At 36.0% G+C, this 24,242-nt stretch overlaps 1 protein-coding gene across 11 annotated transcripts in view; it reads right to left on the reverse strand.

Moving 5' to 3' along the window:
• Nucleotides 1-24,242, reverse strand: part of MTA3 (metastasis associated 1 family member 3) — a 156,519-nt gene that overhangs the window by 37,532 nt on the left and 94,745 nt on the right. For 10 of the 11 annotated variants that reach the window (XM_027454127.3, XM_072035754.1, XM_027454132.3 and 7 more), the window contains 6 exons: nucleotides 21,627-21,685; nucleotides 18,533-18,657; nucleotides 17,226-17,377; nucleotides 16,514-16,736; nucleotides 7,947-8,033; nucleotides 3,749-3,895 (listed from right to left, as the gene is read on the reverse strand). In XM_027454127.3, the coding sequence (XP_027309928.1) occupies nucleotides 3,749-3,895; nucleotides 7,947-8,033; nucleotides 16,514-16,736; nucleotides 17,226-17,377; nucleotides 18,533-18,657; nucleotides 21,627-21,685 (793 nt within the window). Of the gene's footprint in view, nucleotides 1-3,748; nucleotides 3,896-7,946; nucleotides 8,034-16,413; nucleotides 16,737-17,225; nucleotides 17,378-18,532; nucleotides 18,658-21,626; nucleotides 21,686-24,242 lie in introns of those variants that run through there. The other variant, XM_072035757.1, reaches the window with a different exon arrangement.

The raw sequence follows: 24,242 nt of genomic DNA on the forward strand, positions 1-24,242 counted from the left end.
CTCCACAAAATATTGTGATTTTTTTCCAGAACAGAGAGAAGTTTCCAACATTTTTCATTCCATCCTACAGAATGCAACACTTCCTGTTTTTTGAAAATAAAGGAAACAACACTTTTTTTAAAGACCATCCAGAAAAACTTCCTCCTACAAGAAAGTACATAAACAGGTACAAGATCTTTAACTGTGAAGAAGGAAAAATAGCCTCAGATCAAGATCTTTCTTTTGCAGACACCAACAGCCCAGAATAACAGCTGCAGTACGCAGTGCTTAAGCAGTGCAATTTTATTCAGGTCTGTGCATTATATATGGATCATATGTAGAACTACAGCTATGTCTCTCAGACTGATAATCAGGTCTTTTAACAGCAAGTTACATTGGACAAGCCCCACTATTTCTGAAAAGAGCTAAATGATCTCCCTCAGCATTCTCAATAAAGATCAAGCAATAGTAGTCAGAAATTACAGACTCCCTTATCCCTATCAGTTGCACCAGACTTTTGCTGGAGGCACATACATGGGACATGAAAGGGAATCTTGTGCTACATTGGCCAAACTCTTGACTTAAGCCAACAAAAGACTACCCTACACAATGGTAATTATGTTCTTATTTAGGCATATTATTCTTAAAAGCATTAAACCAAATATTAATGGTTTTTCTCATAATCTTACCCCACTCCCTTAAACAGATCCTTAAACACTCAACTCACCTAAGCAATAAGACTGACTTCAAATATGTCAATATATATGCATATTTACACAAGCTTAAGTAACATTTACTTGAATACTGTAAATTATCATATATCTTAAATAAACATATTTCTATGGCTTAAAACAAACTTCTAATACTGTTGAAAAAAGCAAACCTGAACATACAGACATTTCTATGTCAATAACATTAAGATTATGAAAATAGCTCGAGATAAGACTTAATGTAAGCTCACTGTGCTCATTTCTGTTTGCTCATTTCATCAATTGGAAGCCAGAATATATCATTTCCATAGGAGGCTTTCTGGATACTGTTAATTTATACAATGCAATAAAACCAGCAACAATCAATAGTCTTTTGGAATCAAAACAGCTTTTTCGTATATTTATAGTAACATGAAAACTCTGGGGGCTGGCAAAACCTTTCATTGCACAAATAATACACGTATCAGTGCAATTACGCAGAAACCGCTATTTCTCAAATTGCTCTGGTCACTCGGTTGTTGCTCTGTGCTAAATAGAAGCTGAATAAATTACAGACCCCAAAATGTTTCTCTATTTGTTTGGCTTGGTTTTTAATTTAGCGATAAGCAGAGAAGGGGTTAAATGGCAACTATGAAAGACAGCCATTTTTCAGTCAAAAGGAACAGAGGGTGTTGTTGAGTACTGTTACTGCTAGGTTGATCAGCTTTCCTGTGCATTTTATTTCCTGGGGAATAAGGGATTAAGAAATGAAAAAAAAAAAACAACAGGACCACAGCTACTACTAAAAAATGGAGATTGAGATGATTCAAGTCAGCACTGATGGTAAATAAAAAAGTTGGTTAAAGCTGTTACATGGCAGAAGGCGATAGTGCAATTGGTTTATGCTGATACAAATGTTAACAAAACTTGACAATAACTTATCAAAAGCATAAGCTTTGGCCAGTAACTAGTTTTATATTTCTTAAACTTCTCTTTGGCTTCTGTTCAACTGAGGAGTCTAATAAAATTACTCTTTAAGAAGATCAATCCCATACCAAGCCATTTGAGCAGCAAGGAAACATCATTCAGTGAGGCTGTGCCTCGCAAGTCCACACAAGGATTTGCCCTTTGCCTGCTGCAGTTCCTTCATCATGAGGCTGAAGAACTGAGAAAGCTAATGGTAACTTTCAGATGTTATAAAAACAGCATTCAGTAGTACACACTGATAGTGACTAAACTATTTCCACATACCATTGAGCTCCCTGCACATGCTAAAAAGTAGCAGAAAATCTAGAACCACACACACCAAAAAGAAAACAAAACCAAAACAAACAAACAAACAAAAAAGGATCATCATAGGTACTCAGTTTACTGTTTTATGCAGCATTGCTTAGGGAATTACTTTTATGCTTTTAACTTTAGAATACCTGATCTAATTCAGAAATTATTCTTTTGCATTTCCATTATCATTCTTATATCACACCTAATATTTCAGGAGTTATTTTACAGTTTGCATGGACTATACTTTGCATGTTTTTAATTAAAGAGTGGGACAAGAACCCAAATAACCATTTTTACATGAGCAAGATATACCTTGCAGATTTCCACGCTCTAGGATATAAGCTTTCTTCACATTTGCATAGAAAATAGATAAGCAGAAATAATTATCTCCTAAAGCAATAATTTACAGTTCTCAATGGTATTTTTTCAAATTAGATGCCACTTTGTGAAAATTGCATTAACACTTATCTGTTTGATACAAACTAATCAATGTGGCTAATGATTGGTTTTATAAATGCTTTATGTTGAAGAGAACATTGATATTAAATTGAAGAAAAATGTTAAGAACTTCCGAGGTCATCTCCTTGTGGGGAAACCACCATAATAATGTTTACCTTGAACTCATTGCTACAACTTTCTTTGCAGTAGAAATGTAACATCATCTTCTTTACCAGGTCAAAGTCATTCTCCTCACAAAGATCATGTAAAGAATCCAGTCTAATGAGCAGCATTCCCAGAAGGGGAAAAAGCAGCTTTTTTTCATAATTACATGCAATAACTACCAGATCGACATTACAGAACTTAAGAATGAAAGTCCACAGCAAAAATTCTGTTGTGTGAAATGCTCTGCTTTTATAGATAAAAAGATGATGTTTTTAATAGGCATAGCTAAGTCGCATGGTTATCATCATGGTCCACTGAATAGCTTGTGTTGCCATGCATGTTATTTGCCTACTGTGTAAAGGCTGTTTGCACACTGAGCAAAGGTCCAAGAGATCCTCTTACTGTATATATTAAATAACCACTTTTTGTCAAAATATACAGTTATTTCTAGGTATTGTTAAGTGTACAGTAGGTATTTGCACTGCAAGACACAAATAACATTGACAGTGACAGAAAAATATGATAGTTATGGGAAGATAATGGATCGAGTTTTCCTTCCAGTATCTGGAATACTATTTCTATTATCTTGTCTAAAATGAGTCCCTCTCATTTCTACCTTGCCCTGTGAAGCATGAAAACAGCATGTCTTTTGTGCCAGTCATGTCCGGAACAGCCTATATCAGAGTCTAGCTTCTTTCATATTTCTAGTCCCAACCAACACAGTGAATTGCACTACAAATAAGGTAACTGCTTACAAAAGTTACAACTCACAAAAAGAGTTCAGGAAAGGCAGTGCGTATCTCTGCAAAATATTTCTTCAAATAAAAATGCAGTAAGTCAAAATAAAGCATTCATTGCATCCTTCCCTTTTCACCAAATTTGTTTTATCCCTTTCTTGATCTCTTCTATAGAGTAGAAAGATTAGTAGGAAAAATGGTACAAATAGTTTTTGTAAGAGATGGCATTAATGGTATTAATTGATACCCATGTTCAGTGAATATGCATTATCATTTTTTGCATTAAGAATCAATGCTATAAATATGCTATCTATATCTTACATTTGTCAGAATGTACCCCCTTATTTTACGTCATTTCTTAAAACCATATTCCCTACAGAAAAGTCACAAAACTTTATTTTAGGCCCACAGAAAGTTTTGCAATTCATAAACTTATTGATTTTATATTTTTACACATACCATCAAGACCATTATGATGGCTGTAGTTTCTCTTTCCCAAAATACTTAGTGAAGAGTGATTGGAGGGTGCAAGCAGTCGTTTTGCACTTGGACTTTGAAGGCTTGATGTTGATCTGATTACATTGGGTTTTACTGCAGGATGAATTTCTGTTTAAGACAAAAGAGAAAGAAATACGTGATTTATTAAAAAAAAAAAAACACACACACACACAAAAAAAACTTTCAGTCCACTCAGCTTACAAAATTTACACTTACATTTCTAGTGAAATGGAAGTTTCTTCAGCACAAATGTGTTTATAGGACCTTGAATAACAATTTGAACACAAGTTTTCATACTTGTTGCCCTTCCAAATAAGAAAATAAATCTATTTAGTTTTAGATTGCCTGAGTTTACTACAATGGTGTAGATGTGTAAGGTTTTCACAGGTGAAGAGATAATACAGATCAAACTGAAACAGTTCAGTGTTTGCATTTTCCTTCCCTTTTGAGTTTTGTATTGGAGCTACACACCTACAGATTTTTAATCAAGCAAATAAAAACATTTTACAACAGTGAAACCACCTGAAAACCTTAAGTTATTCAATGTTTTCTCTCACAAGAGCAAACTTTAAGGGATCCTCCCACATATAAGTTGCTATATTCAAAAGTCAGGGAATGAGCTACAGCAGAAGACTGGAGCTGAAACTACCCCAAAAACTGCAGCAGAAACAACCAAAAATGTCAAGATTGCACTGGATTTCTCAAGTACTTCCATACTCTAATACCCATTATTAGGGTTTCAAATGTCCCAGAGGATCTAAGAGAGTTCATGCAGTAAGACTATTTTATCGATGGAGGAAAGGTAAGAGGCACTGAAATTCATCTGCCCAGTGCACCTCAGAGCAGGTAGCTGCTGCAATTGCCAAAAGCTGATACAGCTGTATGAAAATTTCCCAGTAATCTGCCAGATAAAGTTGTCAAAAGATGCAGAGAAGCAGCAGTAGACAGACAACATTGTCCAGCCTGTGGCCGGGCTGAGGCCTGCCGCACGAGTCCCCTGCTGGTTGCAGAGTGAGGCCCTGCGGGCAGAGGGGCTGGCCTGCAAACCAGAAGCTAGCTGTCTGCAGGGAGTAAGAAAAATAAAATAAAATACTTTTGTAGCCCAGGTTTGTGCTCTTCAGAGTGATTCTTTTTGCTTTTCTGTGTATAAGATAAAGTGCAGGAGGTAGGTATATGCAACGTGTAAAAGGAGGCTCAGTGTTGAAGGGGAAGGCCCCCCACCCTCTGCTGCTCACTTATCACCCAGGAGAAACAGATATGATTGTACAGGAGTCAAAGTCCACTCCGAGAGCTGATTTTTCTTCTTCCACAAGTGTTAAGAAAGCTCATTATCAGAGCACACACCTGCCTGGCACCGCACGCCCATTCTCCCTGCAAGCCTTCACAACCAGTCTGCAGGAACTAAAACCACCCACCCACACCAAGAGCTTGCCGATGCACAGCGACAACACTCAGGCAGCCGCAATAACCTTTAAAAGGCATTTAAAGCAAGGTGGGAGAGCCAAACAGTTTCATCCATATCCAAATAGGTAGAAAGGAGTGATGATGGCCACGGTGAGTTTGCCAGAACATGTAGTGGGAACAGAATGCCAGAAAGGCACAGTGCCAACGATCTTCAAATTAGGAAAGACTATGCTTAACTAGTTAACAAGTGGTTTGGTCACAGTACGCAATCCTACTCTTAAATCATGAATAGTCTTATCCAAGATGCTTCAAGAGATTCTGATTAAAAAGAGTCAAGCAGGATAACACATTGGTAGTTGTTAGAATAACATTAAACTAACACACTGGAGTCTACTTTGCTTTTTTACTAAAATGGGAATAGAAATATGCTTCATATTATGAACCCTCTTTCAGTTTGAAGTTTCACCTTAGAAAGTAGAAAGATTTGTGCTGCTTATTTAAGATTATATGGGATTTAGATTCTAAAATGCTCATTTGGCAACATATTTCAATTTTCAGAAGGAAATTATTAACATTTTGGGCTACTACTACTAAAATATTATCTTATTTGCCAAAGAGCTCCAGTAGCAACCACAATAATTCCAGCAGCTGTATCAACAGACTAGAACACAAACTCCTTCTCTCTACAGCATATAGGGGATAAAATTCTGTATTTCCAGGCTATGCTAACAGGAGGAAGGAGGTCACTAATCCTCAGTTCACTACAATAGCAATCCCTTCTCTTTTTGCAGCAGAGGAAGGTAGCAGGACCAAGTTCTCCCTTTAAGTTCTAGAAAGGAGCTTAATTAAACTGATAGGACCACTTCTCAACAAAGTTTTACTTTAGGGTCTTTACACCATGCACTCTCAACCTCTAACTATAGACTTGCTTCAAATATTTGCACATTTTGTAGAACAGCACTTTCTAACTAACTGCTTCATCATGCCTGAAGTAGTGAGGCATTTCAGGGTTTTTGACTGAATTTTTATATTGTCTTGAATTACTGCAATAGTAATTACGGATCCTTTAGTCCTACTGCTACCACATTTGTTCTACAGCCTAGTATACTGTTTTTTTTTTTTTCCACTGTAAATCTCCGAGCCACTTGCAGCTTCTCCTGACTTAGAGAACTAAATATACCGTCCAAATAATCCAAATTATCCCTTTAGGCACACAACAAATAACCAGTTGGCCAGATTTAGATTCTATGATCACTTCTGAAATTAAAATGAAAATAAAATGGAAGAAACAATACCTGAACAACATATTAGGAATTTTTATGAGACCAACTTGCAGCCTCAAGTAATAGCAATAAAAACTGTAAAAACATCTCCCATTTCCACTAACACCACTAAGGTAAATATATATAGATATATAATATTATATATATAATTTATATATACATACATATATATATATATATATATATATATATATAATATTTTTTATATATGTATCCAAAGCAAGCAAAGAAAAGTTGAAGTCTCCTGCTGAGACACTTAAATAAGCAGCCTGAATTCCAGAGGTGCTTAAGCAGTTGGATCTCTCTCATCTCTTCTCCTCGGTATGCATCCCAGCTGGAAACGCTAGGCTGGTTTCCTCATAACCAAGAGGCAATATAGGACATTTAATTAGCCAGAGGCTCACATTAGGGGGTTTGTTTAGCAAGCACAGTGAAGTCTGAAGAGATTACAGGGGATTAACCCTACCTCTCCCGAGGACAGGGCTTACTTTTAATGCTTAACCTATCTCACCTGTGGAACCAGCAGCCAAGAAGCAGAACAGAGATAAAGGGAAGTGATGACCCACAATGTGCAGGGCATTGATATATCCTTTCTGCCTTACCAGTAGGGCTCAGTAAGAGTTGAACCTGCGAGATGCTGTTAACTGTATTCCAGCATTTTTGTGGGCTGTGTATTATTACATGATACTTAATATTATGATTATTATTATGACAGGACCGGTTGTATATCAGCATTAATCTTTGTTAATTTTTTAAAATGAATTGTTAATTCATTTATTCCCACTAACTCTACAGAAGCGTGCTTTCAGAGGTACTAATATGATCTCTCTCAAGTGACAACATGACACTAAAAACATACAGCATCTTCTCATACGCTGATGGTGTCCTTTCTTCATTTGGCTACCCAAAAGGGGTCAACTAGATGAACCATCATCCCCTACCACAACCACAGTTCTTCCCAGTCAATCAGAGCAAACCTCTCGTTTGCTCTTTACTTTTTGCTCTCGTTTTTCTTTACTTTTTGCTCTTGTTTTTCTTTACTTTTTTTTATTATTATTATTTTATCCAATTAAGAGTGTCATCAAATTAAGTGTCTGTGTAGCTGAAGTCTGCTCCTTTGGTACATGGGAGTTTTACATATGGATTCAAGAGGCATAGATGCAAAGCAGCATTGAGCGTACTGAATATCTCCCATTTTTGTGTGTGTTTGTTTGTTTTAAGTAATATTTTTCACATTGTGAATTACATCAGGTTTCACTCTGCCATTTTAAACCAGTATCAGCAAGCCTTTTGCCCAGATTCTCCAAGTTCAGTCATGCAGTTTTGCAGCTGAATAGAGTAGCAGAACAGAATATTTATTCACTTTACAGTTTTCTTGTTAAATCTCTCATTTTACACATAGAAATTTTCTAACTATCAGTAAACACTGAATGATCATTTGATTCATTTTTTCTCTGGAAGCAGATACCCACCTAAATACCCAATGATACATGACAGTGGCTTTCTGGTGCTTTTGATCTTCAGAGGATTTCCAGCAATTTCACAATGTCGATCTGCATCTGAGAATTTCAAAGAATAAAACTCAGTTTAAACATTTTACCATTACAAATATGATTAGGACATGCCAGCCAGTTTCCAGTTTTTAACACAAATTTCTTGGCTGATTTTTTTTCCCTTTTAGCACATATTCTTCTTTTTTCATCAATGCTAATAATGATAGATATTTAAAAGCAGGCTATGTATTCATTTATGCAAGTGATGTTATGATTATTTCTTTCAATTATTTTTAAAGTTAATATAAGTTCTAACACAAATGTCATTATATTTTTTGCCTACAATGTCATTTTGCAAAAAGTCAGCTAGGTAAATGAAACACAAATGAAAACATGCATAGTAAAATAAAAGCAGCTCTGGCTATTAGCAGGAATTTACACTGAACTCTTCACTTTATTGTCCTCTACAAGCTTGTCTGGCTCTAAATGGTGTAACATAGAACTGTGAGGGCTTTAAATTTGAAGCCTGAGTTCTGTCATGAATTACTCCCATGGTACAGTGATTCAGACTGTTCCACTCTATTGTGGCATGATAAATCTTAAACACAAAAAAAAAAAACTTTACTATGAACTTGTGAACAAATTCGCCCATTTGTAACCAAGTATGACAGAGCTCAAAGGTCTCAATGTCAGCAGCTTCTTGCAAAGCAAACAAAAAGTAAGCTACTTTTTCAGTAACTACCTCAATTTGATGCTAAAACTATGAACTCACACCTTTAAAGGCACCAAGAATACATAGACAGACTTCCTAAAACCCCCAATGCAGAAGGGTTATTAAGAAAAGGTTCACACTTGAGGAGCAGAATCAATCAACCTAAGGCAAAAATCCACAGGACACCAGGTTAAGCAGTTTCCAGATTACTGGGACTAAACTATCTTTTTAAAACTCATTGGAGTGAATGGGTCGTCTGTTTTCTGAAACCACATAAATCATCCCTACACACAGTATTCCTAGAACATAGGTACTCTGTTTCATACAAAACCACATTTGTATTTTGGTTTTGTCGAACTAGCATTCTCTTACATGGAATTACTTCTCATACGTACAGACAACAAGCTGCACATTTTCTTGTATGTGTGCCACTTGCACACACACAGATCTGCATTTTCCAACAAGCTTTACAGGAACTAGGTATTACAAATAAATTATGGTAATTATAATTTCAATTTGTATCCATGTTGTGTTTTACCAAAATGTTCCTGTGTTTCAATCCAACACAAGGGAATGAGTACACAGACGCATGAATGGACACTATAGAACAATTTATGTTTGAGGAAAAACACAAAATTTACAATCTCTGCAGATTCTATCCAACTCTTTGAAAAAAAATAAATAAAACACACAGGTCATGTAACCACAGCAATGACTGAAATAAGTACTTCAGTATGTTGTTCACAGCTGTTTTACACCGAGCAGACCATTTATTTCACTATATTAAGGAATCTAACATGAAATTTCAAGTACTTCCGTTATTTTTTTCTTAATAAAACAAAATATGCTGTGCTGCTGTGCTCAGTGAAGAAAATGCATTGAATCTAGTGCCTGGAGTATTTTTAATACTCCACAACTCTTGAAATATTTTAAGTGACAGAGTAGAAAGATACGTCTCCACTGTATCCCTTAGTAAAACATGCACAGGCTCTACAGTGAATATTTTATAGTTACTTTGGGAATAAGAAAGCATTGACTATGAAGTAATCAGCAAGAAATTTTTCCATCTAAATGTCTTCACTGTAAAAAAAAAAAAAAAAAAAGACATTGAATCACAGTGAGATATTAATAAGCTGACTGAGAATACAGACTGCAAAAAAAAAAAAAAAAAAAAAAAAAAGCAATTTCCCTGCTTGAGGCAAAACATGAAAACATGTTCACCAAAGGTCCCTGGTCAGTATTCCAAAGTACCGCTATCTGTCAAACATGATTAACAAGGGCTGACTTTAATGCACAATATGGATTCCTATGAAAAATATAATAAATGTTATGATCTGTTACATCTGTTACATGTATGAAATGTTATGATCATGTACAATCCTTGTGATTTCTGTATCATCCTCATGTGTAATACCATAGACAGAACATTTACACAGAAAGTTGTGAAAAACAACAACAACAAATATCCTAAAATCAAATATGGGTTTCCATGTGAACACTAAAAACTTTAGTATTAGTGAAGTAAGGAAAAGAGAGAAAAAAAAAAAAGTCAAAAATTTGAGTATTATATCTAATGGTGGTTTTTTTTTTCAGACATCAAAGGCAAGAAGCATGCTAGTGTCTGTAGCAATAGGAGATGATCTAGGTGTGATGAAAATACGCCAGACAGATAAAGGCACTGCAGAAAAAGTGGATTAATTCTATGTAACAATGCTCACTGCTGGGAAATTTCAACAAGCTCACTTTCAAAACCCCTTATATTAGGAAAGTGTGGGAACTATTTCACACTGAAGTGTTCATAGGAAACATTCAAGACAAACTGATTAATGAATCAAAACAAGTTTTCAGGACCAGGTGGAATTCATCCAAAAAGAAACTGCTGAGCACGTACACTGCTGGTGTTTAGCTATTGCTTAAACTCCTCTCCATTCAAGAGAACAAAAACAGTGCAAACATGATAACATTCTTCACTAAGTAGCTTTGTAGACTGGCAAAAGAGCTGAACTATTAATAGAGGCATACAGCTCAAATATGGAAACACAAAGAGAGCCAACAGTGACCTTGTAAAAGGAAAACACGTTTAATGTGTTCACATTATTCAGCCACATGCCCTTGCAACAAGGACGATTGCATACTGGGCATTATTAGCATGGGTGCAGCCAGCAGGGCAAGGGAGCTGATCCTTCCCCTCTACCTGGCTGTTGTGAAATCACATCCAGATGTTCTGTCGAGTTCTGGGATCCCCACTACTAAGAGATACAGGGATACTGGAGCAAACCCTGCCATTGGAGAGTCACCACAGTGGTGGGGAGCTTGAGTAGAGGACGTACAGAGAACTGGGTCAGTCAGCCTTGAGATGGGAGTGTGAAGGGGAGACTGACTGCCACATGCAACTACCAAGCTGCAGAGCATGGAGAAGACAGAGACAGACCCTTCTCAGAGGTACATGGCAATAGCACAGCAGGCTATTGCTGCCTGCAGAAGCAGACTCAACCTGAGACGTGGTAGTTCTTGCTAGATGTACGGAAACAACTGAGTACCCTGAGGTTGGTCAAACACGGAGCAGGTGCCCAGAGGGGCCGTGGAGTCTCCATGATTGGAGATATATAGAGCTGAGCTTGACAAAAGGCCCTAAGCACCTAAGATTTGTGCAGGTGGTGGAATTAGAGACATCCCGAGGTCTCTTCCTACCAACGCATCTTGAAAAACAGCACCTGCAACTATCAGGGGTCTGCCAGGATCCTCTGAAGGAATTGTGACACATACACATGCAGCTGATCTGGCATCGCCCAACCTGGAATTTCGAACAGCTTTTGACAAAATCTATCACAAAAGACTGTTGCTGTTCAGCTGCTACAGTGTAAGAGAGATGGTTTTGTCAGGGATTAGACCCTGATTAAAAGCAATTTTCTATGCAATTCCAAAAGGATCTGCACTGTTCGATGTTGAAATAATTAGGAAAAGATGTGATGAGGGAATTAAGTTTCCTGATAATAAATTACTGAACATAATCATAACTAAAACTGATTGCAAAGGATACCAGCAGGATCAAGCAATAAATGTAAAGTAATTCTTAAGGGGTAAAATGACTAATACACAGATATAGCGATGGGTTCTGAACTATCACCATGCAGTAGAAAATTCTTGGTCTCAGTGTCAACAGCTTTCTACAAATAGCTAGATAATACTCAAAAACAGTCACCTAAAAATAATTAAAATCAGAATATTAAAAATTACTATGAGAGGAAGAGCAAGCAAAACAGAAAACATCATGTGACGTACTCAAAAATTAAGGGAAATCCCTATCTTGTAATAGGGATAATTGTAATGTAATTATCCCTATTGCATGTAATTCAGGACACCACAACCCTAAAAAGAATACGGTACTATTAGTAAAACTACAGGAACGACATTTTGACTCACACTGTGACATGGATTCTCTAAGGTTCCAAACAGAAGAAGTTCTCAAACTACAAAAGGGATAACTGTTGTGAATATTAGAGAACAAAATCAGGTATGCTATGAAGATGGTGATAGCGAATGAGGCTTGTTCTTTTAGATCTGAAAGGCGTTTTTGTTCACTAGGTTATTTTTGTTCACTAGGTTTGTAGACCTCTTCAGTTTACAGATTCTCACTTGTGAGTTATTTCTCTTTGACATTCCAACATACTGCTGTCAAAACTCAGATTAACTAATGAATTTATGGAATATATTCTCTGATTTCCTGATTTCTATTCTTCTTGGAAACTTTGGAAAAAATCTAGTGCATTATTGTATTTTACTGGCTAAAACTATCTGGCACAAATTATATTTAAAGATTATAGTAAATATTTTAATTCTAGGTAGAGCCAAAAGATAATTCCAGCTATCAAAATCAAGAAAATAAGAAATTATTTGACTTAAGACCTGTAAATGTGTTACTTACTTCAGATGAATGGACAGTGTTTTGTCAGTAAGCATAGACTGTTTGCTTACAAAGACAAATCACTAAGTTCTTTGCATGTTCTACTCAATTTTTGCTTGTCATTATCAAATAACAAAGAACCAGTACCATGTACCAAATGGTTAATTAAATCTACAAATTTAAAGGTGTAATTTTCGATCATATACATTATCCATTCCCAGATAACTCTAGATGTAATACCATCCACTGAAAAGATTTTGTCAATCACATCTGCATAGACAGTGTAGACAAAGTTAAATTACTATAATTAATATAGTTCTATTGATAAAACTATACATGAGGAAGAAAAAAAAAAAAAGACACCTTAAAATCCTTATTTGCTGAGGTCTTAATGTTCACAGATGCATGGTTCATTACCAAGCATACATCAACAATCCTGTAAACTGGAGACAGATCTTGTCAGTCACCACCAGGAGAAGAATGCCCACTTCACTTTCCTCTAATTAAGAGTGCTACCACAGCCAGGATTACTTTGTTGAACTTTCTAAAAGTAAAATAGCTAAAAAGAATGATATTTTGTCTGATTCAGAGCAAGGGAATTTCCTTTTACTGAAATTCACCAATTTCTAATTATTCCTGAAAATCCATCAGACAAGTTTATGGTCACAAACTAATGCAAGTCTATTATCTCTGGGCAGAATAAAATTTGAGATTCCTGTGATGGATGACTGTACTCCTAGCAGGAGATGCCATGCTATCAACCTTCTGGTGGCCATCCGTAGTTTAAACTGAGACGTGAATGCATTTTCTCCATTACCTCCTGCTGGCATCCGAGCTGGGGTCATGCTACATTGTTCACTAATGGGAAAAACTTAATCCTCTGTGCTAACTGAAGGAATGAAGAATACAGAACCGGGCCTTGTTCTCTGCTACTGGACATAATGGGCTGAGGGTGATGATGTGGGTGAAATTACAGGAATCAAATAAATGCTCTGAAATCATTTTTTATTTTTTCTCCCTAAAATATGGTTGGGCCCAAGATTAGCGTTCCCAAAAGCTTCCATGCCCCTACAAGACTAAAGAAGTATTTGCAGGTAAGTTCAGGCAGAACGCAAAAATCAATTTATTTTATGAGCAAGCTCTGACTAGCTTGTTCAGACTTCCTTTCTCAGAACTGGGAATTGCTTTCATCAACAACCTGGCACTTCAACAAATTGCCTAAAGACTAAGAAGGCATAAAACATGGTATAGTGCTTGGGTTAGAGTGCCCTACCATCCTTTTATTTAGATTTTAGGGTTCCCAAGTATGCAACAATGTTGATATGGTGCCATTTCACAACACAGTTGTGAAATGTAGTTACATTACCCAGCACCAGTTCTACACACACACAGAATGAGGTCATTCTTACAAAGCACCTATAAAATCAGATTTGAGTTTCAGCACATGAACGTGGAAAACAAATTCCAAATCCTTAATCGGGTCTTGGACATCTTAACCATCTCATGTCAGATCATATCATGGGTAACCTGCTATTTTGGCCGGGTTATCATATAAGCATGATTCTAACCATGCAATACCAACACAAAAATTCATTCAATATTGTAATCGCTCAGTGGTTTTCAACAAGTGAAATTATCACTGCTATGTATCTCTTTTTTAAATGATATACATCAAGCTATCACTAAAAAAGAATTCAAGGCATTCAGATAAAGAGTCTATTTAGTTATAACAAAAATCTACATAGTGCACCAAAAGCACATCACCAAATGCAAGTAGACAAACAAAGCTAGAAAGACTAATTTTTATTGATCTACTTAATGGGTTTTACCAGAATAAGGATATGACAAAATACAAACTGTATGCAGGTAAGGCTACCATATGGTTCTATAGAGATTTTCAGAAACAGAATATATGCGTGTGCATGTGTGCGTGCATGTACACTCAGAGAAACATGAATAAAGTTAATTAAATGAGGTATGATGCGGTTACCACTATTATAAAATAATTTGAATGCTTTGCTTAGAAAGCATCAACAACTCTGACTTTTTGATTTGTTATGTCTAAGAGGAAGCAACAGTATTGAAAAAGACAACACCGCAAGGTCCAGATTTTACTTTACATGAAATGAATAATGAAAGAAACTACAGGAAAAAAAAATCTATTTGCTCTTGATGTTAATCTGATGTGGCACTTTTTCAGTGAATGGAACAGATGAAGTCATGACATTCCTAGTCTGATGCAAGAATGACTCTTCACTGTTGAAAACCTCGGATTTTCACTCCTTTGCTTTAAAAGTTGAGAAATGTATGTAACATCTTTTCTACTTTGATGATTAACAGTTGGATAAAGTCTTTTGTTTTCTATTTTCTTCCTCTTCCTTAAACAACAGATTCATCTTTCTAATGGAATAGAAAGATGCACTGCAGCGAAAGTACTCACTGAAGTAAGAAAAATAGGGATATTGATAAAAGATTCAAGGTTCAGGTGAAACTAATTCAAACAATTTTCTTCCATGATTTAGTAGAATTCAATGCCAACTATATAAATAGAAAGGTGCAACAATTTCATCTCAGAAAATAACTGTTATTTTGTACTAAGTGTTAAAAATATAAGTATAGTCTAGCCTTGGAAGCAATTCTTCTAGGAATTTTTTTTTTCTTCTAGGACATACGATTTCCTTAAATATGAAAGTTGCTCTTCACTTGTACAGCTTTGAAAGGAAAAAGAAAACGGCCAATAGGACAACTAAATAAATAAGGGTAACAAACAGGAATGTCATCAAGGTCTGGATGTCTGCAGAAGTAGGTAAACAGTTTGCATGTGAGAAACAGCTGGTGTTAAAAGGGAAAAATACTCAAAAGTAGACATTAAGCCTCTAAGGAGAAAATTTCTTTTAATTAACACTGACATCATTGGCATCCCAGTTAAGTATTCTGGGAAAACATTTAACACTAATCTAGTAAACATGATTATAAAACCAACATCTTAGATTCTAAAGAGGTCTCTTAAATTCTACTACAATTGACAGTGTGCCAGCATGGCTTGTTCTGGAATACTAAGTGCCTGCTCTGAGAACTGTATTAATGAAGACTGAAAGACAACCAAGTTGTTTGGTCAGTAAAACGACGTGCTCAGCACAGGTACAAAACCTGCTCAAATACTCAGTGACTTTGTTAGGCTTTGGAACAGAATTGAAACACCTGAACATAGAGACTTACTGTTGCTATCTGCAGCTTATAACCCTTTGTCATACTATTGATGAATTCATCATTTATTTATGTTTTGGCTGTAAAAAGAACAAGCATAATGGAATTTCATTTAAAACTAAAATTTAAAACTGTAATGGACAGCAAATGCAATTATGGTGAAATAATAATCATGGCTATTATCACCTATCTGATCATGTCATAAATCACTGCATTACATACCATATTTAAGTTCTTATGCATCCTCAGTAATGCTCCTTATTCCTTGACTAACCCCATATTGTTCTATACTCCCTGCTTAGCAAAAGAAACAAACAACATAAATGCAAATTTCTACTGCCAAGTAGGAAGCATGACTTTTGTCACAACATTGATCCTCCATGGAATTTTTAATGACAGTTTTTGTTTTGTTTTGTTTTTTTTTGTAAGTGAATGATGTAACGACTATCCCTCTGTCAATTCACTTGATATGTGTCCCACCCTCAGGACCCTCCCCCTGATCCTGCCAGCACTTTCCAAAATGTCCTATTTTTAAAAAAGCCTGAAAACTGTTCAAGGCAGCTAGACTTTACCCACTGGGTTGGTGATATGCTGGACAAATGAAAAAATGAAAAGCAAAAGCATATAGACAAGAAATGTTTATTGAAAAAGAAAATAAAATTAAAAGACAAAAATGGGTGGGAAGCACAGCACACAGAACTAAGAATTAAAAAAACATCTTACATTCTGCCTTAATGGCAGCACAGTTAATAGGGACAAAGGGACGTCTTGCTGCCTGCCGCAGCCGGAGAGTATTTTTGCAGACCTGACGGGCAAGTTTTGTCCAACACGTTGTGTGAAGAAAGAAGGCTTGGCGTGTTTTCACTGCTGACTTTGGACTTCCAGTGTTACGAACTGGAGTTCCCTGCGTGGCCTGCCGGGACATATGAGTTCTAACATGTGATTCCTACAAAAACAAAACAACAACAAAAAAATCATAACATGAATCTGAATTACACAATCTGTATCATCCTTACTATTGACAGACGATATCCAAAATAGTTAACAAAAAAAAATCTGGTATTATTAGATCCTATCATCATTAAAGAAATGATGTAACACAGACCAGAGAGCTCTGCTGTGAATGGACTTATATAATGCCATTCTACTGTACAGACACTGTATAGGCATATTAACATTTCATAGATAACACACCACTTAATTGACAAGATGACATTTGTCCACCAAAAATGTATGGAGTGAACGTTTGTCTAAGAGTTGGTCAAAAGTCAACAAGGCAGGACCTGCACATTGTTCAGCTGTACTTAAAACAGGAAAAGGATTAATAAGTTACGTTTTATATACGTAAAATGCATGCCATTAAATATTTGAATCACAACAGTATTGAGAAGGCACCACACTTCATTTTAGGAAGGTTTTAGGAAGATGATCCTACCTCTGTAGGTTGACTGGAAGACATTTTATCTTCATCTGTCTGTGTGGGCATTTTCAGGCCACCGTATTTCTTCCAATAAATCCAGCAAGATGCACACAATCTACACTGCATATTTGGAGGGCCCCAAGAATACCATTGGTGAGACTGTGAAGCTAAGGATGGAAAGAACAGCACAGCTAAATTGGGGCATGATACATTCAGTATTGTATATTCAAATGCTGTAATAAATGGCATTCCTGAAGAGCAGTATCTAAATAAATATTTAATCCATTTGACATAGAGAAAAGGAGAACATTACTTAAAGCACCTCAAAAGTCTACTCCAAATGAAAACTTTGGAATACTTCACTGTTTACTTTCAAACCATAGACTCTTGTATCACCAGGAGAAGATTTTCTTCCAAGGAATTAAAAAAAACAAACAAACAAACAAAAAAAAAACTCACTTCCCCTCCACCCCCAAATTTCTAAACTTAACCTGGAAGACAGGATTGTTAGAGACCTTGCTACTTATTAGAACTGCTTAAGATCTGTGTTTTTTTTCCACCCAATATATGCAAAGTGAGTACTTATAAGTCAAGATCCTTTATAAGCAAAGGGCAAGCACATCTCCTACTGACTTTTGATGCATGCCTACCTTTACCTTGTGCAAGTGGAGTCTCAGCTGGAAACACTAATTTAGCCTTTCAGTAGAAAATTATTCTTTAAAAAAATAGAATTTGAAAAACAATAGATATAACTGGAACTTTCTGTATAAAAAAAATATCAGTTTAATTGCTGTTTAAGACATGGGGAGCCATCTCAATGATAAGTAAAGCACATTTATATGGTATGACTTTTCAGTTTGTTCCAGTTCTGGATTTTATTATACCTGCACAAAATACCAGGGGGAAAAAAAAACAACAACACAAAAACAAATTCAACCCCACCCTACCCAACAACAGCTAAGCCAAGACAACAACAACAACAACAAAACACAAACAAATTTTAAGGACAAATAAAAATAAATTAGGGTTTAGAATCCAAAAGGTAAAGGAATAACATATAACTTCCATAATATTATACTACTTTATCATTCCATACTTCCTAAATTGTTAAAGAAAGAATCATAAAGCATATTTTAACACTGATCTTTTATTAAGTTACAAGTGCATTCAGTAAGTTAAAGTTATTTCTGGCACACAATTCATCAAAAATTATCCCCTCTTTATAGCTTGCAAACAGAACTACATACATTTGTTTTTAAGAGTATATTACGATTAGCCCCAAGTCCTGAATTATTCAAAAAATAGACAAAAAATTTACTTACTATAGCAACTTTCACAAGCCCGACCTATTAGTGAGGCCTGTGTCTGGTAAGAGGCTCCCATTGCTCCATTGACTGCAGCAGGTTTCCCATTACTGCTGGATATTTGATTGGGATTTGGTTTATTGCTTGAAAAAAAAAAAAAGTCATCTTTCAGAAGTGATTTTACTAACCAGCTAATCAACATGAAAACAATTTAATTCTGGAATTCTGATGTGTGTTGACAACATCTATAAAAATTACTCTAACCACAAGACTAACTTTTATGCTTCTCCAACATTTTCAGCACAGACTTGTTATGTAAAGAGCTGCTTCGATACTTAAATTTACAATATTCATAAAACGGTACTGCATGGTCAAAACTGCTTGGCAAGCTACTAAAGACTAAGTGTGTCTCAGGGTTAAGGACTGAAAGAAGCCTGACAGCACAGAATTTAAGAAGGGAGTTCCAGATCCCCTTTTCAAGGATTTACGTGGTGAGGCTGGGCTTTGGGTGAAGTATAACATATGAGAGTGGTAACATTGCCTGTAATGCTATAAAGCTGTCCACACTAGTAGAGGGCCTGCTGCCTTGTATCTCAAGTAGAAGTATGTACCTTCCCACTAACTGCAGTAAATGCCTGTGTCCTTCCTATAACACTGACAAAGATCACCCATGTATCAGGATCAGCTTGGTTTGTACACCAAACCACTCATTTTGAGAAAGCTGAAGAACTGTTCTTGGATTTATTTTATTTTATATTATTTATTTTTACATTATATTACAATTATTTACCTACTAACGTTTCGCTGAAGCAGGACTTCACAGGTGAGTTAATTTGGAGAGAACACACTCCACACCAGGTTAAGCACAGTATTCCCAAAGATTTTGTTGGTGTTATTTAACTCTGACAAGCTGTACTACACAATACAACTCAAGGCCAGATTCAATAATTCTTAAGATGATTATTCACTACTTAAGGTAGCCTAAAATATATACAAGATTAGCTAAAATGACTAACTAAAAGGGAAAAGAAAACAACAACAGCAAATCTATCTTCCGGTACCTAAAGGGGGCCTACAAGAAAGCTGGTCAGGGAGTGAGTGTAGTGATAGGACAAGGGGGAATGGCTTTAAACTAAAAGAGGGTGGGTTTAGATTAGATATTAGGAATATATTAGATATTAGGAATATATTTTTACTATGAGGGTGGCAAGGCACTGCAACAGGTTGCCCCAGGATGCTGTTGATGCCCAACCTCTGGAAGTTTTCAAGGCTAGGCTGAATGGGGCTTTCAGCAACCTGCTCTGGTGGGAGGTGTCCCTGCCCATGGCAAGGAGGTTGGAATTGGATGAACTGGTCCCTTCCAAATGGAACCATTCTATGATACCTGCCATAAGGTATCCTTGCTTCTTCACCACTCCTTTGTGGTGTACAAGAATCTTCTGCTATATCAAGTTTCTACTGCAAATCCATAGCAGCAAATCCATCTCCTGCCTTCTCTCTTTTTCACTACACCTAGTGAGAGATTCTTCCTTTCCAACTTGCAAATGATCTTTGTCAAGTGCCTTCCCAAGATACTCAAGAGAAGTATCCTGGACTAGGGGTACAAGAGAAGGGATCAAGCAACCATTAAGTCTCTTACCTTATGATCTGTTGCTTAGTTACCTTCCAGAGCAACAATGAATTGAAAAGGGACTTTTTGTTTATTGAGGACAGAACTTTGCTTTAAATGAAATACCTTATGACCAAGATCAAAAAGGTATTCAACTCAAAGAATCAACTCCACTCAAACTTTAAATACAATAAATCAGCCTTCAAAGAGTGTTAGCAATCCCTTTGCTCATGAGCGCCCTAGATTGCACACTTAATCAAAGACTTAAGAATTCCTCCTCTCATATCATTGACTATGGATTTTGTCTTGACATGGAGGAAAAAAAAATGCTAATATGGCAAAACGAAGGCAAATCCCCCTGTAATTCAGAACAGGTTTTGTCAAACAATACAAATTGCTAGTCCCTAACAATTTTCCTAAAGCAGCCACTTCCATAAGAGAGTTAGTGAACACTCATAACAGAGTTTTCAGCATACAGCTCTTGGCATCTCTCAGATGCCAAGGATTATCCATATCACTAAATTAGCATTTTTTTTTCAGAACATGTGATTTGTTAGAGATTGTCTTCTAACACTCATATTTCTTTACAGGTGAGGTTAAAAGACTGAATTTAACAGTCTGCATTAAATCTGTTTAAGAGACAACAGCCTGTACGAAATACGTAAATTAACATTTATTGTATCCAACTTATACCAGTAATCAGAAAGGCAACAATGGATTTTTGAAGTATTTCATTTGGTATTCTCGTGTTATATAAATATTTGTATCAATGGGTAAATCCACGTGTATGTGTGGATATAGACACAGAAAGCTTAAAAATAATTCTGTAATCCTATCTCTTACTGTAATCTTGAAGAAATTAGATTATATCTTGTTTCTATTAACTACTCATTAAGAAAAATAGATCTAGAATCAAGTTTAAATCTAAAGAACTAGAATTAAAAATCTCTCAGAAGAAAACAGATTTCATTAATAAGACATAAGAGTTTGGGCTGTGTGCTACCTTTAATTTACAGCCAGAACATTTTGACTCTAAGCTCAAGAACAAAGGATATCAACACCATAAAACTGTAACCAAAATGGGTATCTGAATTTATGTAACTACACTAACATCAGCTTCTATTTTGAAACACTGCATTTGCACAAATATGAAATGTTATGCTGTAGAGATTCCGAAGCAATTGCTCCAGAAAAACCGCTTTTAGACAACAAGGCCCTCCTCACTTGTGAGCTGTCCATGTAGCATCTGATCAACTTCTCACCTTTCCAGAACAGACAGTTTGGAGATCAAAGCCAATGGGCTGAATTAAGTACAAGGTTTTCACTTATGACAAAGATTTGCAGCATTTTCTTATTATACTTCTGTACGTATATATTCTGCCTCTATAAAAATACTAAAAACCTAAGTATTAAGAGAATGACTATGAAAATACCATGCATGTTGCTGCATGTTACAGTTTTACCTGTACATTATTCAAAAAATGACTTTATTGTTATACTCACTAGGTGGGGATGTATACTTGTTTCAATTTACTTTCTGCTTCAGCCGCTTTCAGACGTTTCTAGTTGAAAAATTAACACACATATTAACACAAAAATTTTATTATCTTCAAGTATACAATTTCATAAAAATGCAGACAATCCATCCTTAAGTTATTTGTATATTATTTGGTGATTCCACAAGAGCCTCCAAGAAAAGTATAGAAATCTACAAGATGAAAACCATAGAAAACCAGAGCTTTCTATTCTTATTATTGGTTTGAAATGATAATATACTGTCCTCACCAATAAAACTTGCAAGCCTCAGCATATGACAAGCCTGTAAAAACAGCTACTACAAAACAATTACTACTACAATTTATATAAATCACATCTAAATAAACATGTATGACATAGTGTCTAACCCTCATCACAGAAAAAGTAGAAAATAAGTAAGAAATTGCACACAAGTTCCTCATCAGTCAAGTAATTCAGTACTTTGTGTGTGCTTTATTAAACTTATGGCTAGTATCTTGTAAGTAGTATAAGGAAATGGAACAGGAAAGTCCACTGACTGTTAGAAGCAACTAAACACCTGCTACAGCTAAGTTAAGATTCTCAGAAGAACACAGCAGTAGCAAGAGAGCTGCACTACTACTGAGATATTCTTTGAATGTACTAAGTTATGACTTTCTTCATATTTGCAACTAACTCAAAACAAGTTGCATCCAAGGCAGTATTGCTACATTACACTTGAGGTGGTTGGTATTGTCAACTTATTTAAGTCAATGTTATTCAGTATGATCTTAAAACTTTTGCATATGAAAGTTACCCTTGACATACTGCCAGGAAACTTATTAAAGAATACTCTTTAGAGAACAATTTTCTTTTGGATGTTTCAACCTCACACTTTGAAACAACAATGGCATAAAAACCTTGAAAGTTAACAGAAGACACTTCAGTGTGGTTGTAAACCATGAGTTATATGTCACTGTTTCTTGGGTAAAAACTGGAGTCCTTTGATTTCAGGAAGGGTTTCGCTACTCTTCATCTTTACTGTTCATCATGTCAGGCAGTAACCAAACTGCAGGTGCCAGAGAACAGTGGGAGATTCGAGATGATACAAATAATGACAACAATTCTCTCAGCACTGGCCCAAGAAATAAAGAGTTCAGCAAATGGTTATTTGCCTCCAAATAAAATATCAAGGAAAAATAGTATTTTCCCATTCTTCCTGTATTCAGGACATTACTTCTGTGCACTTGGAAAACAAAATGAAAAACAGGGTTTGAAACAATGTCAATTTTATTACAGGAAAAAAAGAAGACACTGATATCCAGCAATAATAAATCGTTATCTCCCTGCCTCCCAAGACTCCCCCTTTCTTTTCCAGGTGTTCAAGTATCAATTTCTTTCTACTACTTTAGTTCTCCACTGAACTCCTATTTTTGATATCCAATCTTGGCAAGGTTTAAAATTCGGAAAAATATTTCTCACCTTCAGAAAATTATCATCAAAAGACTGTTCTGGGAGCTTTTTCCCAAAATCACAATGTGAGGCACAGGGTTTATCAGTTTTTCTGGCTGGGTAGCCTGAGTAAGCTTTTTCATGTAAACCACTGCTCTTTTCCATTTCAGAAGTTGCCTCTGTGCCATCCATCACTATAACTCTCATTTGCAAATACTGTTCCTTGAAGACACAATCTGTGACTATAAATAACTCTCATTTGCAAAAACTGTGTCTTCAAGGAGCAATCTGAGACTATAAATAGACTCTTAAGCAGTCTGTGCCACCATGCCTTAATTCTTATTCAACAGGAGAGTCTTCTTCCATTTACTTCCAAGATGGGCTTTTTTTCCTAACAGTTTTTTCCCTGTTCACAGATGCCAAGCTGTATTTGCAGCTACAGAAGTGACTTCCACTGATATGTCTGATGCAGTTCCAGTCTTTAGCCTGCACCGACCCTGCATTACCTTCAACAGGCAGAAATACAAACATTGTATGATCTGCCTCTGTAGGTCAGTTTTTACAAGAATGAGAAGAAAGAACAGCAACAGCATGTTCCAATCTCATATACTGGCAGATTTTAGTCTGAGCACATTTTTTCTTTATAGCCCCAGCAGAAAAGCTCTCCTCTCAAGAGCAACCTCTTTCTTAAAAGCTTCGGGTCACTGGCTTTCCACAACTGTCTTATCTCTTCGTATTATATTCAACTATACATAATTTGTTTGCAAACAGAAAAAGCATGTGTGACTGCAGGTCCGCAGATAACATGCATTCCACGAAGTTCATAACAAACAGGTCCCATTGTACAAAGAAAAAGTATTAGGAGTAATAAATCACTGGAGCAATGTAAAAAGGAGAGAGAATGTTTTCCTGATTTTTTGTAATTCCAATCTTACACAGTAAGTATTTCAAATAAGTCATACAGCATGCGTTATAGGGAGGTCAACCTAAACTATCCCAGCTTCTCATCTGGGCTGTACTACTTTTAAATCAACTGCCTTTGAAATCATTTTTTTTTTCCAGAAACTTTTGTTATGAATATCAACTAATAACTATCCTGAGGAATGGCCATTTTCCTATGTTAGTATCATCTTCAACAAGAGAAATGAATAAATGAGAGGGAAATGTAATATT

The sequence above is a fragment of the Anas platyrhynchos genome, chromosome 3 (genome assembly GCF_047663525.1).
Source record: "Anas platyrhynchos isolate ZD024472 breed Pekin duck chromosome 3, IASCAAS_PekinDuck_T2T, whole genome shotgun sequence".
In the NCBI taxonomy this organism is placed as follows: Eukaryota; Metazoa; Chordata; class Aves; order Anseriformes; family Anatidae; genus Anas; species Anas platyrhynchos.